The following is a 14,745-nucleotide window of genomic DNA, read 5'->3' on the forward strand; positions in this document are numbered from 1 at the left end:
ATCTTAAGTTATCAAAATGGTGTGTTTTCATTCACGGGCCTGACCTGGGCGGGGTGCCAAAGTCTGCCATTTTTTCGCCAAAACACCGAATTCGGAAAATGACTGATAACTCCCTCATACAACGTTCAATCTATTTTAAATCTGCCATGTGTGTGAGGTATACCAGCCTGAGCACGACTGGATTGAAAATTTACCATTTGTGCCTGGCGCCTCCTAGTGGGAACAGGAAATGCCCTTTTTTACGGTGACACACTCCTCCTCCAAGGGAAAAAATTAATCGACCTCAAACCTGCATAAGGGAAGCCTTAAGACCTGTCTTCAGGTGCCTGATGAAAAATATTGAAGTTTCGTTGAAGCGGAGGGGTCCAAACAGGAAAGTGAAAATGACTGTCAATAATTTTTCTCTCCAAAAATTTTGAACAGTCATAACTCGGCAGATATACAACATATCTGCGGCAAACTTCCCGTGCTTGTTGAGAGTCATACCCTGAAGGGCCTTGTAGGGGTCATTTGCATCAAACCTACAGCGCCAACTAGTGGCAATAGAAAGTCACTCGTTTTTCCAATACATGTTCAGTTCTTTTCAGGTTGGTCATTGTAGTTTCAAGACCTATTAAAATACTTATTTACGGCCCATGTCCACGTGTCTCTGTCTGTTGCCGTGACGACCCTTTGTTCGCCATTTAAAGGAAATATTTTTTTTCAGAGACTCAGGCAGCTTATAGAGCCACAGTATTTGGCACACTTGGTCGAATTGGCCGAGTTAGAAGATTAATTTTGGGTTTTGAATAAGGGCTTGGCTGCACAGCTCAGTAGTGGCTCCTTTTTTGTAGTACTCTCTCCAATAGGGGTTTTTATCTCTTGGGTGTGGGAATGTAAATAGGCGACTTTCGAGCATGTAAGTTCTAATGAGATAATTAGAGAGGAGGATCTGCCACCAGCCTGACCTGCACACAGTCCGAGTTGCGTGACGTCCGAGTTGCGCTAGATTGCGAGGGCCCGTTCAGTCCTGCTTGCAGGCCTAGTTATATTTATTATTCAAAATGTCTCTTGTTTAGCTTAATTGATGTCTAATATTTCGTTTAAAAAAAACAAAAACTTTAAAAAGTCTTGACTCGCATATTTTAAACTTTTAAACAATTTACGTCACAATAAAAAAAAAGGTGTCTGTAAAAAAGTCACGGATATCTACCTCATAACTTTTGCATTTTTCATTTGGTAACGATATTGTCACTTCTGACTTGAAAATAAGAGAATGTTTGTAGGACTCGCGAAAATTACTCCTCTCCAAAAAAAAAAAAAAACGCCGAATAACCGCGTTGTTCTGCCACTTTTCATTGCGTTCCCACCGATTGAGCCAACCCGAGCGGGGTATACTCCCATCGACTTTTAATTTCCACGAGGAAACTGTGACACGTCTGTGACGTTCGAAGCCTCGTCCGCAGTAGTCACGTGATTTCGGGCTGGCTCGAGAGGAGAGATGGGCTGGCTCGACGCTGTTTTCCGAACCCTGCTTTGACACGCCTCTACTTCATTTGCTCGAATCGGATTCGAGCATGAAGGCTCGAGCGTAACATTTATTTTCCTCCCTTCACTAAGCCAAAGCCTCGGCGTTGTCGAGCACTGTTTTATTCGTTCAATATTCAAGTCTTCACGGAGCTCGTTGGAGCTAATTTAGCCTAGCCTAGCATATCCCAGTGGCTAACGAGAACAAGGCGTCGAATGTGGAAAATGGACGCGAGAACGACAGCGGCAGCAGAAAGGTCCTCGGAGGAACTTTGTGGCGGCAAAGTTCTTTTTCACAGACTAGAAGGTTGGTTCACTTTTGACGCTTGTTTCTTTAAAGTACGTACAGTGGCTTGTAGAATGTAAAAGAAGCTATTTTGTGTGTGCTGCACTAAACAACCAGTCCGGCGTCCTTTACTTGCAAATTAAAACGCTCTCAAGTAGACGGAAGAAGGTAAATATTTGAAAACAAGATGACAAAACATGGCAAACAGAACACATTGAAACTTCACATAGACAAATCACAGATATCCCAAAAGCCGAAAACTAATTTTAGGCAGATGTTTGTTTTTCCTTCTTATTATGTTTACCACTGATCTTCTGTACAACTGATATACTTAAAGCTGCCTGCATGCACATGAAACGAGAAAAACAAAAGCTGTAAATATTCATATCTGGTTTGAAATACTTCTCATCTATGGCGTCACCACCGCTGTTTGCCTGCGCCCTCCTCCTCCTTCGCGGTCTAAGATGAAATATCTCTGGTCTTTCTCATCATAAGAGTTTCGCGGTGTACATTCAATATACTGGGGTCGGACAAAATAATGAAAACATCTTTAAAAACTCAACAAAAACTAATGCTACATGGTGTAGGTTGGCCTTTTGCGGCAATTACAGCCTCAGTTCTCCGAGGTATTGATTCATTCAACTTGTGAATTGTTTCCAAAGAAATTTTAAACCATTCTTCAGTTAGAATACCCTCTAACTCAGGGGTCGGGAACCTATGGCTCGCGAGCCAGATATGGCTCTTTTGACGGCTCGCGAGCCAGATATGGCTCTTTTGACGGCTGCCTCTGGCTCGTTGACAAATCTTCAATTATAGGAAAAAAAAAAAAGTTATGTAATGGGAAGGGCGCTAGAACCTCAGGGATAACCTGGCGGGCGTACGTGCCACAGGGGAAGCGTTAAAAACGGCAACCAGCAAGGGGCACTCACATTTTATCCTTAGGTAAGGCAGTGATCAGGTGACATTCAGGACAAGTGCGGCAGTGGAGAACACAAAATGATGCGTGATGTGTAATGCGTGTGGCAGTCAGTTGAAATAATAGCTATGTATCTGCAGCATGGTGCAGACAGAGATTAAATTCTTCAGTGTGTTGCTACTAGGGGTGCAACGGTTCAGTTAGCCCAGGGTTCGGTTTGAACCTCAGTTTTTGGGCTCTCGGTTCGGTTTCGTTTTGCCCTTTTTTTTTTTTTTTTTAAACTGCCTTTATTTTGCTTTTAAAAAATGAAATAAACATTTAAAATGTAAAGATTTTCGACTGTTAAAATGCCTCTAAGCTCTTTGGATAGTGTAGTGACTGACTACTGAAATACACACACAGTAGTAAAAAAGTTACTTGGCAAAGTAACTGGTGATACCTCTCATGTTTTTTTTTTTTTTATTTAAAAAAAACAAAAACATAGTAACCTTTGCTATCTTTGGAGGTCATTTAATGTTGTGAATCAACCGTTAAAGTTGATAAAATTGCTCCCGTTTTTGCATTAGTTCCCTTCTGTCTACTTTCGACATGTGCAAAATTTAAAACTGTTTTATCCTTTAAAGATAGACTCAAGTCAAGATTTTGCCAATTTAGGAGTATTTTAGATAAAAAGTTGCTTAGGTTCGCTCGGAAGGTTTACTACAACAGAGCCTTTCTGAGAAGTTTACTCCTCTAAAATGGCTGCTGTTTACTAACGCTACCGAGTCTGTCATTTCGCATGTAGTTCTATATGCATGAGATATCTAGGCGTAGATTGTATGCTGTCGGCTACAGTCAGGAAATATTGGAGCCGCCTGGCATCGCGTTTGCTACAGTGTCTCAACAAACACTCTTCCCTCTCCGTGTCTGACTTTTCTCGCGTCATTCAACCAACGTATTAACGAACATTGTGTCGTTGCAGAAACGGTGACCAAATCCAAACGGATGAAAAAAAAAAAAAGGTAATGCACGAAAAACGTGCAGATTTTGAACGTAACGTACGGCGTACACATTTAAAAATCAGTGCTCACTTGTACAAATTACGACAAGACCGTACAACTTGACAGGTATGAATTATAGTGGACCGTCACAGTTAGGTAGTAGCACTCTGTAGCACGGGAGGTCCAACTATCAGTGGTCAGGGCTAGGGATGGGAATTGATAGGATTTTTACGATTCCGATTCCATTATCGATATTGATTAACGATTCGATTCTTTATCGATTCTCTTATCGATTCTAATTTGGGGGAAAAGAAGAACAGACGTTTTGATTGGCATTGAATTTGTTTAATCAGAAGTCACAACCTTAAAAACTCACAACAAGGTCAAAAGAGGCCCAAAGCCTCAATATTAACTGTGGCAATAAGTGGCAAATGCACAAGAATGTAACATTTTACTGAAACATTTTTGTAACAGAAATAAAAAATATTGGTATATATTGGCATATAGGTCGTTGGTCTGCCATTAGCAATATGTGTTAAACTTGCAGGGGTCCCCAAACTTTTTCCAGTGAGGGCCGCATAACTTTTCCCTTCTCTGATGAGGGGCCGGGGTCAGTTTGTAACAGAAACAGAAAAAGTGTGACGATTGCAGGAGTGCCTAAATGTAAAAAAAAATTTTGTTTTTCAGAATTCCACAATCAAATAACCCTTTCTGGATATTTCACGGAACAAAAGTAAAAAAAAATAAAATAAATAATAATAATAATATAATAATAATTAATAAAAATGACACTATTAATCAAATAGATAATAACCAAATAACCCTCTCTGAGTTCTTCACAGAAAAAGGCCAGAAAATAATTAACACTATTAAGAAAAAAAAAAAAATTCAAAATGCTCTCTGGTATTGTTCAGGGGGCCAGACCAAATGTCGGGGCGGGCCGTAGTTTGGGGATCCCCTGTTAAAGTAGTATTTACCAGTATATTGAAATGCATGCCTTTTAGTTTTTATGGTGCTTTCACGCTCAAGTGGGGGCGCCCTTGCGCTTCCTCACGTGAAGAAGAACGTGCTCACGTGAAGAAGAAGAAATGCCGCATCCAAGCGAGTGAGAAAGTTAATGAGACAGGGAAGCACTGCTGCGACCCTACGTTCTTTGTTAATGCTTGTAATAAATCTACAGAAGCAACGCCTGTATGTATCATCTTTTGTGTTGTTGTTGTGTGTTTCCACTCGCGATCGGACACTTAAATCCAGTTGTGTAGTGGTTTGAACGATTTGCTAATGCTAGCGAACGCATGCTAACTGCTTTGTTATTACTGAATTAGCCGCTAATCATCGCTGATTTACGTTGATGCAAACCTGTTTGTTATTGGGGACGAAATTGATTTGTTTCATTTCTATTTTTAGTTTCACTCTTCAAGTGATGGTTGAAGAAAGTCAGCAAATTATACTTGACTTCTGTCTTCTGTATCGTCATTTCGGAGTTTAGCTAGCTGTATAGCTGTCTCTGTGAGGACAGTGCAGTCTATTCCCTCCCGATGCAGATATCTCCACCTTCCCTCCCGATGCAGTTATCTCCACCTTGCAATGATTGTAAGTCGTTTTGTTGTAATTTTTCCTCGTGAAGTAAAGACACACTTTCGAGCGTTTGAACCTACGTGCTGTCATTGTTATGTTTACAGCTGCAATTACCGTGCTAAACCATCGTAACCTTTCATTTTCACCCTCTTTCCTGGTGAAGTGTAGCCAAACTTTGGAGCGGGTGGTTCTTGGCGCCATGCTAGTTTGATGTGTTTGGACAACAAAACAATCACAACGCAATATGCGTCTTCAGGACTCGTTAAAGGGATCGTTAAGGCTTTTTCATTGTGATGTCGAGGCCTCGAAACACTGGGAACCGGTTCCGAATTGGAATCGGATTTCGATTCCCATCCCTAGTCAGGGCGAAACTATGTGCTTTAGCGAAATCATCTTCGATGGCTTTGCGTGCCATTTCATAAATGTCGGGGAATACGTTGTTGGGGAAATATGTCCGCGAGGGAGCAATGTAACGCGGGTCAAGCGTTGCAAATAAATTAACGAAGCCTGCCGTGTGTTTTCACTGGTGTCATCTCCAGGGTTGTCCTGCTCTGAGAAAGTGATATCTCTGGGTGATGCGGGCTGAAGTTCCGGAGTCATGTTATAAGTGTTGCCATTAGCATAGGGAACAAGCGCTGAGCAATGCTCGCAAATTGTTTTTTTTTTTTTTTTCAATATTTTCTCTCCCACCGCATTGTAGTCCACGGGAAAACCCAAATGTTCCTACACCGCAGATCTGAAAGAAGCCGGTGCTTCCTCAAAATTCGGTCTCTCCACTCGTCTGCTCGCCATAGCTATTTGTTTTCTTTCTTGTTTCACTTTCAATTCGCTCGTATGCGAGAGAGGGCGTTACTCGGCTTCTATTACACAGGTGCTTGACAGCGATCCGACATTTACTTGCGGGGCGGGAATTTCTCCACAGCGGTGCTTCACGTCACACACAGGCACACAGAGCTCGATCAATCAATTCATTCCACAAGCGTTCGAAATACATTAATTGCAAAACCGAAAAGGCGCGGTTCATAAAGGCGTATTGAACCGTACAGGGCGTACCGTACGGTTCGGCTTTGAACCGCAAACTGTTGCACTGCTAGTTGTTACACATTTAATTTTGTTTTATTTTCGTTTTTCGTGTACTGCTGAAACAAGAAAAAAAACAACAATGTCCGTCTCGCATTGCTGTGCAGATGGCTCATTTCTTATTAGCTCTTAAATGTGAATTCTTATATAATTACATTAATTAATAAATACAAGTTTTTGTGAGAAAACATTTAGCTTTTAACATTTTAGACACTACTAACATTCACTCGTCGTCCGCTCGCCATTACGAACATATCTGCTGTCATACATAAAGTAACTTAATGATTAACATATTCCTGAACTATATTAACACACATTACACATCCCAATCCCAATCACAATGGAATGGAATGGAATTTTGGAATGGGATTTTATTGTCATCATCATCGGTATCATTGACAATTACAAAATGTGATATGATTTGCCCGAAGGAACCGAAGAGAGGACAAAGGTGGACGGGATGAAGCATATGCTTATCAGTTTCCCGTCCCCCATACAACTAAAGACGCACGTTCAGGCGTCCAGTCAAGCAGCTCAATTAGTTTCAGGGCGTGCTTAGTCATGTCCCTGACATTTTTGCATCTGTTTACTGGAGCTCTCTGACGATTTCTTGATTCTGGTTTTGAATCAAGCCAGTCAAGGAGACCTCAAACTTCTGTATGGAGGATTTTATTTCATCCAAGTCTCCAGGCTTCAAATTCTTTGGAGCCATACTGGGAGGCGAGCTTGCTGGCCCTGAGCGCTTATCGGTTAAGATAAGAGAGTGCTTCAGAAGCTTAGAGTGCATCTGTACGCGTTGAAGGCTGAGCAGCGAATGAATCCTAAAATAAAGCAATCCGCTAATATACACAGTCAAATTATACTCTTTTTGTCACCTGAAACAAGAAAAAAAAATACTTTTAACAACAACGTCTGTCTCGAGACGGCTCTAAAACACGAACACTTATTGCCCATGCACGTCAAGAAGCGAACGCTGTCCCCTGCTGGTTCAAAACCGTAAGTACAACAGTCTTTTCAGGCTGAAGCTTGTGTGGATATGTTCCACAAACACAACGAAATAAGATGAAACATTTTAAACATTGGGTGAATCTAGGGACACAACAAAATATTAAAATAACTATTTTAATATTATTTATTATTTGATTAAATTATTATTATTTATGTAAGTTATTAAAAAGAATTCAGACTTATTTTACTTTAAAAGTGTTGAAATGACATAAAATGCACATATTACTTGTATTTTTATTTTGAAATATATTGTGTGGCTCTCACAGAATTATATTTAAAAATATGTGGTGTTTCTGGCTCTCTCAGCCAAAAAGGTTCCCGACCCCTGCTCTAACTACTTTAGACAAGATGGGGGTGGAAATCGACGTCTTAATTGAATCTCTAAAAATGATCATAAAGGCGCAATAATGTTCAAGTCTGGGATTGTGCCAACCATACGAGATGCTCAACTTCATTAGAATGTTAGTCATGTCGTTCTTTAACAATTATAATTATGTTCAATTATTATGATGCCAAAATGTAAGGTGTTTCCATTATTTTGTCCAACCCCTGTATATGGGTGTAAAATAACGTGTATATTCAATAATCTCGCAAATCCTCTACGTCGTGAGGCGGCATTGTTTCCTCTCGTCATGCCGTTCTTGTGCTTGTAACTTCTGCTTCTAACTTCTTCATCTAACTCTCCCATCCAGGTGATTTGTTATTCATATCAGACATGTTAGGTAAAGTTGCCATGTGAGCAGTGTTGTTTTTGGCCGCCCTTTTATTTTTCTTAGTCTTTTTGACGAAAATACTTACTGTAATTTTTAGACTATAAGCCACTACTTTTTTCCTTCATTTTAAATCCTGCGGCTTATTGTCCAATGCGGCTTATTTGTTGATTTATTTGGATTAATAGGCAACACATACCTCCTAGTAAGCATTGTAGTGCTACAGATGTAAATAACAATCAAAATTAGGCCTGAACGATATTGGAAAAAACTATTGCTGTGATTTTTGGGGGGGTTTGCGATATTATATTGCGATATTAAATATTTGTAGGGCTGCAGGTATTAAATATTTTAGTAATCGACTGAAAATTCTATCGATTAATCGAGTAATCGGATAAAACTTTTTTTTTTTTAGGTAAAGAGCAATTATAAATAGAGATGAGATAACAAGACATTTAATCTAATATTGAACCATTTTCAGTCAATCAATTACTTTTTTTCCTATGTACATTGTTGAAAACAGCCAACAATTGCGTCTCAAAGGTGACTTAAAAAAAAAAAAAAAAAAGACTGATTCACTGCTTTCACTCCAAAAACTTTTAGATCTAATAAAAAAATATATATATTCCTCACCTAAAATGTAGTTACGCTTACACATCACTTAAAAGTTAGGTGTTTTTCCCCACGTGTTTCAATTGAATTTCAGATTGTGTTAAGCTATAAATTCTAGTTAAGTTTTAAGTTATTCGAAACTTTGTCATGATAGGATTTTGAGTTTTTGCAGTAAAAAATAAATGTTGTGCTGTATTGGACCACATTAGGCACCAGTGCTACTTGGTGTTTTATCCAGCAAGACTACTGAGCTAAAATTGACACTTAGCATTATTAAGTTTTTATTTTACACCCTAATCACTCTACAGCGCTGTTTTCACAGATTAAATAAAGCCTGTATGTAAGAGTTAGCCAAGCATCGACAGTAGTCATAATGAATAGAAACTTAGCCCTCCGCAGGGATAACGTTACGTTAGCAAGTGACAGTAACGTTAATCTTATTTATGAGCGCTGAGAAGAGTACTGCTTTAAGATGGCGGCTGTTTTATTAACGCCGCCTAGTCGGTCATTTCGCATCTAGTTCTACATACATGTGATATCATGACAGGCATACAGACGCTACCTGCTACCACGTAGCGACATGCGGGCATAGTTTTTAGCAATATCGGCGCAGTTTGTAACTGCTGTCTACTGCAGTAAGGTATTTTTTTATTGCTTCTTCCTCTACGCACGTGACGTCAGCGCGTTGTCCCGCATTAAAAGTAGTGATGCTTAGAGCTGGCAAAACCAAACGATTCCTCGAGGTGAACAAAATTACTCGGATCAGTTATTAAACTCGAGTTACTCGAGTATTCGTTTCAGCTCTAAATATTTGCAATATTTTTAAAGAAAATTTTACTAGATGACTTTAATAGCTGTTTGGAAAGACTTTGGATGACTCATCATGACCACAGTGTACAGTATTCCATCGTTTTTCGCGGTTAATAGGGACCAGAACCCGCCGCGATAAGTGAAAAACCGCGAAGTAGCGCACACCCCCCCACCCCCAATTTTGTGTGTGTGTGTGTGTGTGCTCAATGTATTTATTCAGATCTAGCATTGGAAAGAGATACATATAAGACATGTTTTTTTCTCATTTTTTCCCCCCAAAGTATGATTTTAAAAAATGTGTGTATATATATACAGTGGGGAGAACAAGTATTTGATACACTCCCAATGGGAAAATTGGCAATGTCTCAAATACTTGTTCTCCCCACTGTATATATATATACAGTGCCTTACAAAAGTATTCGGCCCCCTTGAATCTTGCATCCTTTCGCCACATTTCAGGCTTCAAACATAAAGATATGAAATTTAATTTTTTTGTCAAGAATCAACAACAAGTGGGACAAAATTGTGAAGTGGAACAACATTTATTGGATAATTAAAACTTTTTTAACAAATAAAAAACTGAAAAGTGGGGCGTGCAATATTATTTGGGCCCTTTACTTTCAGTGCAGCAAACTCACTCCAGAAGTTCAGTGAGGATCTCTGAATGATCCAATGTTGTCCTAAATGACCGATGATGTTAAATAGAATCCACCTGTGTGTAATCAAGTCTCCGTATAAATGCACCTGCTCTGTGATAGTCTCAGGGTTCTGTTTAAAGTGCAGAGAGCATTATGAAAACCAAGGAACACACCAGGCAGGTCCGAGATACTGTTGTGGAGAAGTTTAAAGCCGGATTTGGATACAAAAAGATTTCCCAGGCTTTAAACATCTCAAGGAGTACTGTGCAAGCCATCATATTGAAATGGAAGGAGCATCAGACCACTGCAAATTTACCAAGACCCGGCCGTCCTTCCAAATTGTCTTCTCAAACAAGGAGAAAACTGATCAGAGATGCAGCCAAGAGGCCCATGATCACTCTGGATGAACTGCAGGGATCTACAGCTGAGGTGGGGGAGTCTGTCTATAGGACAACAATCAGTCGTACACTGCACAAATCTGGCCTTTATGGAAGAGTGGCAAGAAGAAAGCCATTTCTCAAAGATATCCATAAAAAGTCTTGTTTAAAGTTTGCCACAAGCCACTTGGGAGACACACCAAACATGTGGAAGAATGTGCTCTGGTCAGATGAAACCAAAATTGAACTTTTTGGCCACAATGCAAAACGATATGTTTGGCGTAAAAGCAACACAGCTCATCACCCTGAACACACCATCCCCACTGTCAAACATGGTGGTGGCAGCATCGTGGTTTGGGCCTGCTTTTCTTCAGCAGGGACAGGGAAGATGGTTAAAATTGACGGGAAGATGGATGCAGCTAAATACAGGAACATTCTGGAAGAAAACCTGTTGGTATCTGCACAAGACCTGAGACTGGGACGGAGATTTATCTTCCAACAGGACAATGATCCAAAACATAAAGCCAAATCTACAATGGAATGGTTAAAAAATAAACGTATCCAGGTGTTAGAATGGCCAAGTCAAAGTCCAGACCTGAATCCAATCGAGAATCTGTGGAAAGAGCTGAAGCCTGCTGTTCACAAACACTCTCCATCCAACCTCACTGAGCTCGAGCTGTTTTGCAAGGAAGAACGGGCAAGAATGTCAGTCTCTCGATATGCAAAACTGATAGAAACATACCCCAAGCGACTTGCAGCTGTAATTGGAGCAAAAGGTGGCGCTACAAAGTATTAACGCAAGGGGGCCGAATAATATTGCACGCCCCACTTTTCAGTATTTTATTTGTTCAAAAAGTTTAAATTATCCAATAAATTTTGTTCCACTTCACGATTGTGTCCCACTTGTTGTTGATTCTTGACAAAAAATTAAAATTTTGTATCCTTATGTTTGAAGCCTGAAATGTGGCGAAAGGTTGCAAGATTCAAGGGGGCCGAATACTTTTGCAAGGCACTGTATACATATTTTAATAAATGCTTTTTAAGAACTTCAAATGTAATAATTATGATCAGTTTTAAACATAACTGTCCCACTGAATCATTTTTAAACAAGAATAAAGTACTGTAGTAGAAAAATGCTTGGCTTTATTAAATGCTTCTGTTTACCTAACATGGCTGTGACTCTTGGAGTGACATGTAGAAATGACAAACTCCTCATAATCACTTCTGGCGTTTATTTTATGTTTCGAACGTCTCTACATTCTCCCCCCACAGACACACACATTAATTCCAGCCCGCGCTTCCTTCCAGAAACTGTTTAACAAGTTAAACGATGATTGACAGATTGCCGCCCGGCTTCTTTGGCCAGATCAAAGCCATCGTTAACTTTAATAAGCAAGTGCCGCGGTGACTGAGAGCTGGGAAAGGGGGTGAGAGAGGCTGTGTGAGCGAATGAAGCAGAACAAAGGTTTATGGATTGGGGGGGGGGGGACAACAACAACTATCGCACGTCCTTGCGATGGCGATGTTTAAACGATATATCGTTCAGGCTTAATCAGAATTCATGTTGTCTGCTAATTATTTATTCAGCTACTGTTCAAGTTCTTTCATTAATTATTTGTTATGGTATTTGGTAACACTTTACTTAACAGCAACATCAAAAGACTGTCATAAGACGGTCATAATCATGACACTATCATGGGCATTACTGAATGCTTATGACAGATGTCATTAAGTGTCATCCGGCCAATTATGTTACTAACTCCATTTATGTCCGGCTCGGATCTTTTACATCCATTCAAAAATGAGATAATTTGCCGAATAACAATAAATGACATCTGTTATAAGCATTCAGTAATGCCCATGATGGTGTCATATCATAATTATGACGGTCATAAGTAGAGCTGGGAATCTTTGGGCACCTTACGATTCGATTACGATTACGTTTCAGAGGCTCCGATTCGATTATAAAACGATTATTGATGCACCTCCCCTCCTTTTTTTTTTTTTTTTTTTTTTTAATGTTTTGTACATTAGTTCCAAAATTTTTCAAAAATACTCTCAGGCTAAACCAAACAACTATTTCAGTATCAAGTTAACATATAGCAGTAAAAAAATATACAAAAATAACAGTAAATAAAAAACTCCAGTCCCCATTCTGTATCAGCAGCTTTAAACTACATTCAATTAATTTAATGTTGTGAATCAACCGTTAAAGTTGTTAAAATTGCTCCCGTTATTCCATAATTTCCCTTTTGTCTACTTTCAACATGTGAAAGTTTAAAAACTATTTTAAAGATAGATTCAAGCCAATATTTTACCGATTTAGTATTTTAGATAAAAAGTTAATTAGGTTCGCTTGGAAGGTTCGCTACAACAGCCTTGCAGGGAAGTGTACTGCTTTAAGATGGCGGCCTTTACTAACGCCCGCATCTAGCTTTTTGAAGATGTGCTGCTAACGCTACCTAATCTAAATGGCATCTAGTCCTATATAAATGGTATCTACTAGGCCTGAACGATATTGGGAAAAACTATTGCTGCGATTTTTTTTGGGGTTTGCGATATATTGCGATATTATATTGCGATATTAAAAAACATTTATATATATATTTTTTCAAGATATTTTCACAAGATGACTTAAATAGCTGTTTGGAAAGACTTTAGATCACCACAGTGTACAGTCATCCCTTGTTTTTTGCGGTTAATGGGGACCAGAACCCGCCGCGATAAGTGAAAAACCGCAAAGTAGCCCCCCCACCCCCCCCATTTTAATTTTTTTTTGTGTGTGTGTGTTTTTTGTGCCCAATGTATTTATTCAGATTTAGCATTGGAAAGAGATACATACAGGTTGACCCAAAAAAAAGTTTACACTCAGTTGACTGCTTGTTTAAAAGCCATTGAAACATATCTAAATAGGTTGTCATGCTTAAGTGATTCATTAAGGTCACTCAATGCAGCTGGTAATCTCTCGTCTCTACAATTCCTGTGCTTCTGCTGAAAATGAAGAAAACTTTAGCTGTACCTGAATTGCTGCGTGCCGGTCTGACACCTACTGAGATTACAGCAAATCTGAGAATATCCAGATGTGCAGTCTACAAAGTTAAAAAGAAGCTGAAAGATATTGGAACAGCCTCACGAAAACCTGGGTCTGGAAGTGCCGATCTGTGCCGACCAAAAAGTTGATCGACAAGGTGATATGTGGCCACCCCAGAGTCCAGATCTCAATCCCCTGGATTATAGCATATGGGCAACTGTGGAGGACAGTGCCTGTAAGAAGCCACAAACTGCTGTGGCAGCCTTGGAGAGGTCCATTGTTAGATCTTGGGAAAAGATGACAGCATCCTACATAAAGAAGCGTTCCGCAGGCGCCTGGAGGCTGTTGTGACACTTAAGGGAGGACACATTGAAAAATAGAGTGTACTGTACATGTTCTTTACAATAATGTATAATTTGTGATTCAATTCTAATTCTAAGATGAATAAACATGGCATTTAAGTTGTATTATGGCAGTGTAAACTTTTTTTTGGGTCACCGTGTATAAGACATGTTTTTTTCTCACCCCCCCAAACCCCCCCCAAGTGATTTAAAAAATGTATAAAAATAAATGGTTTTTAAGCACTTCAAATTTCATAATTATGATAAGTTTTAAACATAACTGTCCAACCAAATCATTTTTGAACAAGAATAAAGTACTGTAGCAGATAAATGCTTGGCTTTATTAACAGATGCCCGTGTGAAGTCTGCTTCTTTGGCCAGATCAAAGCCATTGTTGTGCCGCAGTGACTGAGAGGATCAAAAGGCTGGGAGAGGGAGGGTAGGAGGCTGTGCGCAGACCAGAAAGTGAGGCGTATGTGGATCAAAAAAAAGAAAAACTATCGCACGTGCTTGCGATGGGACTATTGCGCACACGCACATCGCGATGGCGATGTTTAAACGATATATCGTTCAGGCTTAGTATCTACCATAACATTAGGTGGATTTACTTTGTAGCAGCTTTTCGGCAGCAGTCAGGTATGTTGTTGTGGTGTTTTTTTTTTTATCTTGTGGCATGAGTTGAGCTCGAGCCGTGAGTTGAGCATTGGCATTACCCGAGGGGCCGTGTAATGAGAAGCATGATGTTTAGCTACTCTCGCCCCGTTCCTCATTGTACCGAAGACCGCGCGGCGCGCTGAGTGTGTTGTACTTCCGCTTTACTTGGCATATTTCAATAATCGGAATTTGGATGTTTGTGAATCGTTCTTGAATCT

The 14,745-nt window shown here is 39.7% G+C and overlaps 1 protein-coding gene across 3 annotated transcripts in view; it reads left to right on the forward strand.

Annotated features, from left to right (window-relative positions):
* The first annotated feature begins 1,427 nt into the window (after positions 1-1,427).
* The window catches only part of LOC130909358 (piggyBac transposable element-derived protein 4-like), a 57,113-nt gene continuing 43,795 nt past the window's right edge, over positions 1,428-14,745 (forward strand). Inside the window, exon 1 of one of the 3 annotated variants that reach the window (XM_057825710.1) lies at positions 1,428-1,813. In XM_057825710.1, coding sequence (XP_057681693.1) covers positions 1,723-1,813 — 91 coding nt within the window. In that variant the 5' untranslated portion in view covers positions 1,428-1,722. The remainder of the gene's footprint in view (positions 1,814-14,745) is intronic. The other 2 variants (XM_057825711.1, XM_057825712.1) reach the window with 2 other exon arrangements.

The sequence above is a fragment of the Corythoichthys intestinalis genome, chromosome 21 (genome assembly GCF_030265065.1).
Source record: "Corythoichthys intestinalis isolate RoL2023-P3 chromosome 21, ASM3026506v1, whole genome shotgun sequence".
NCBI lineage: Eukaryota > Metazoa > Chordata > Actinopteri > Syngnathiformes > Syngnathidae > Corythoichthys > Corythoichthys intestinalis.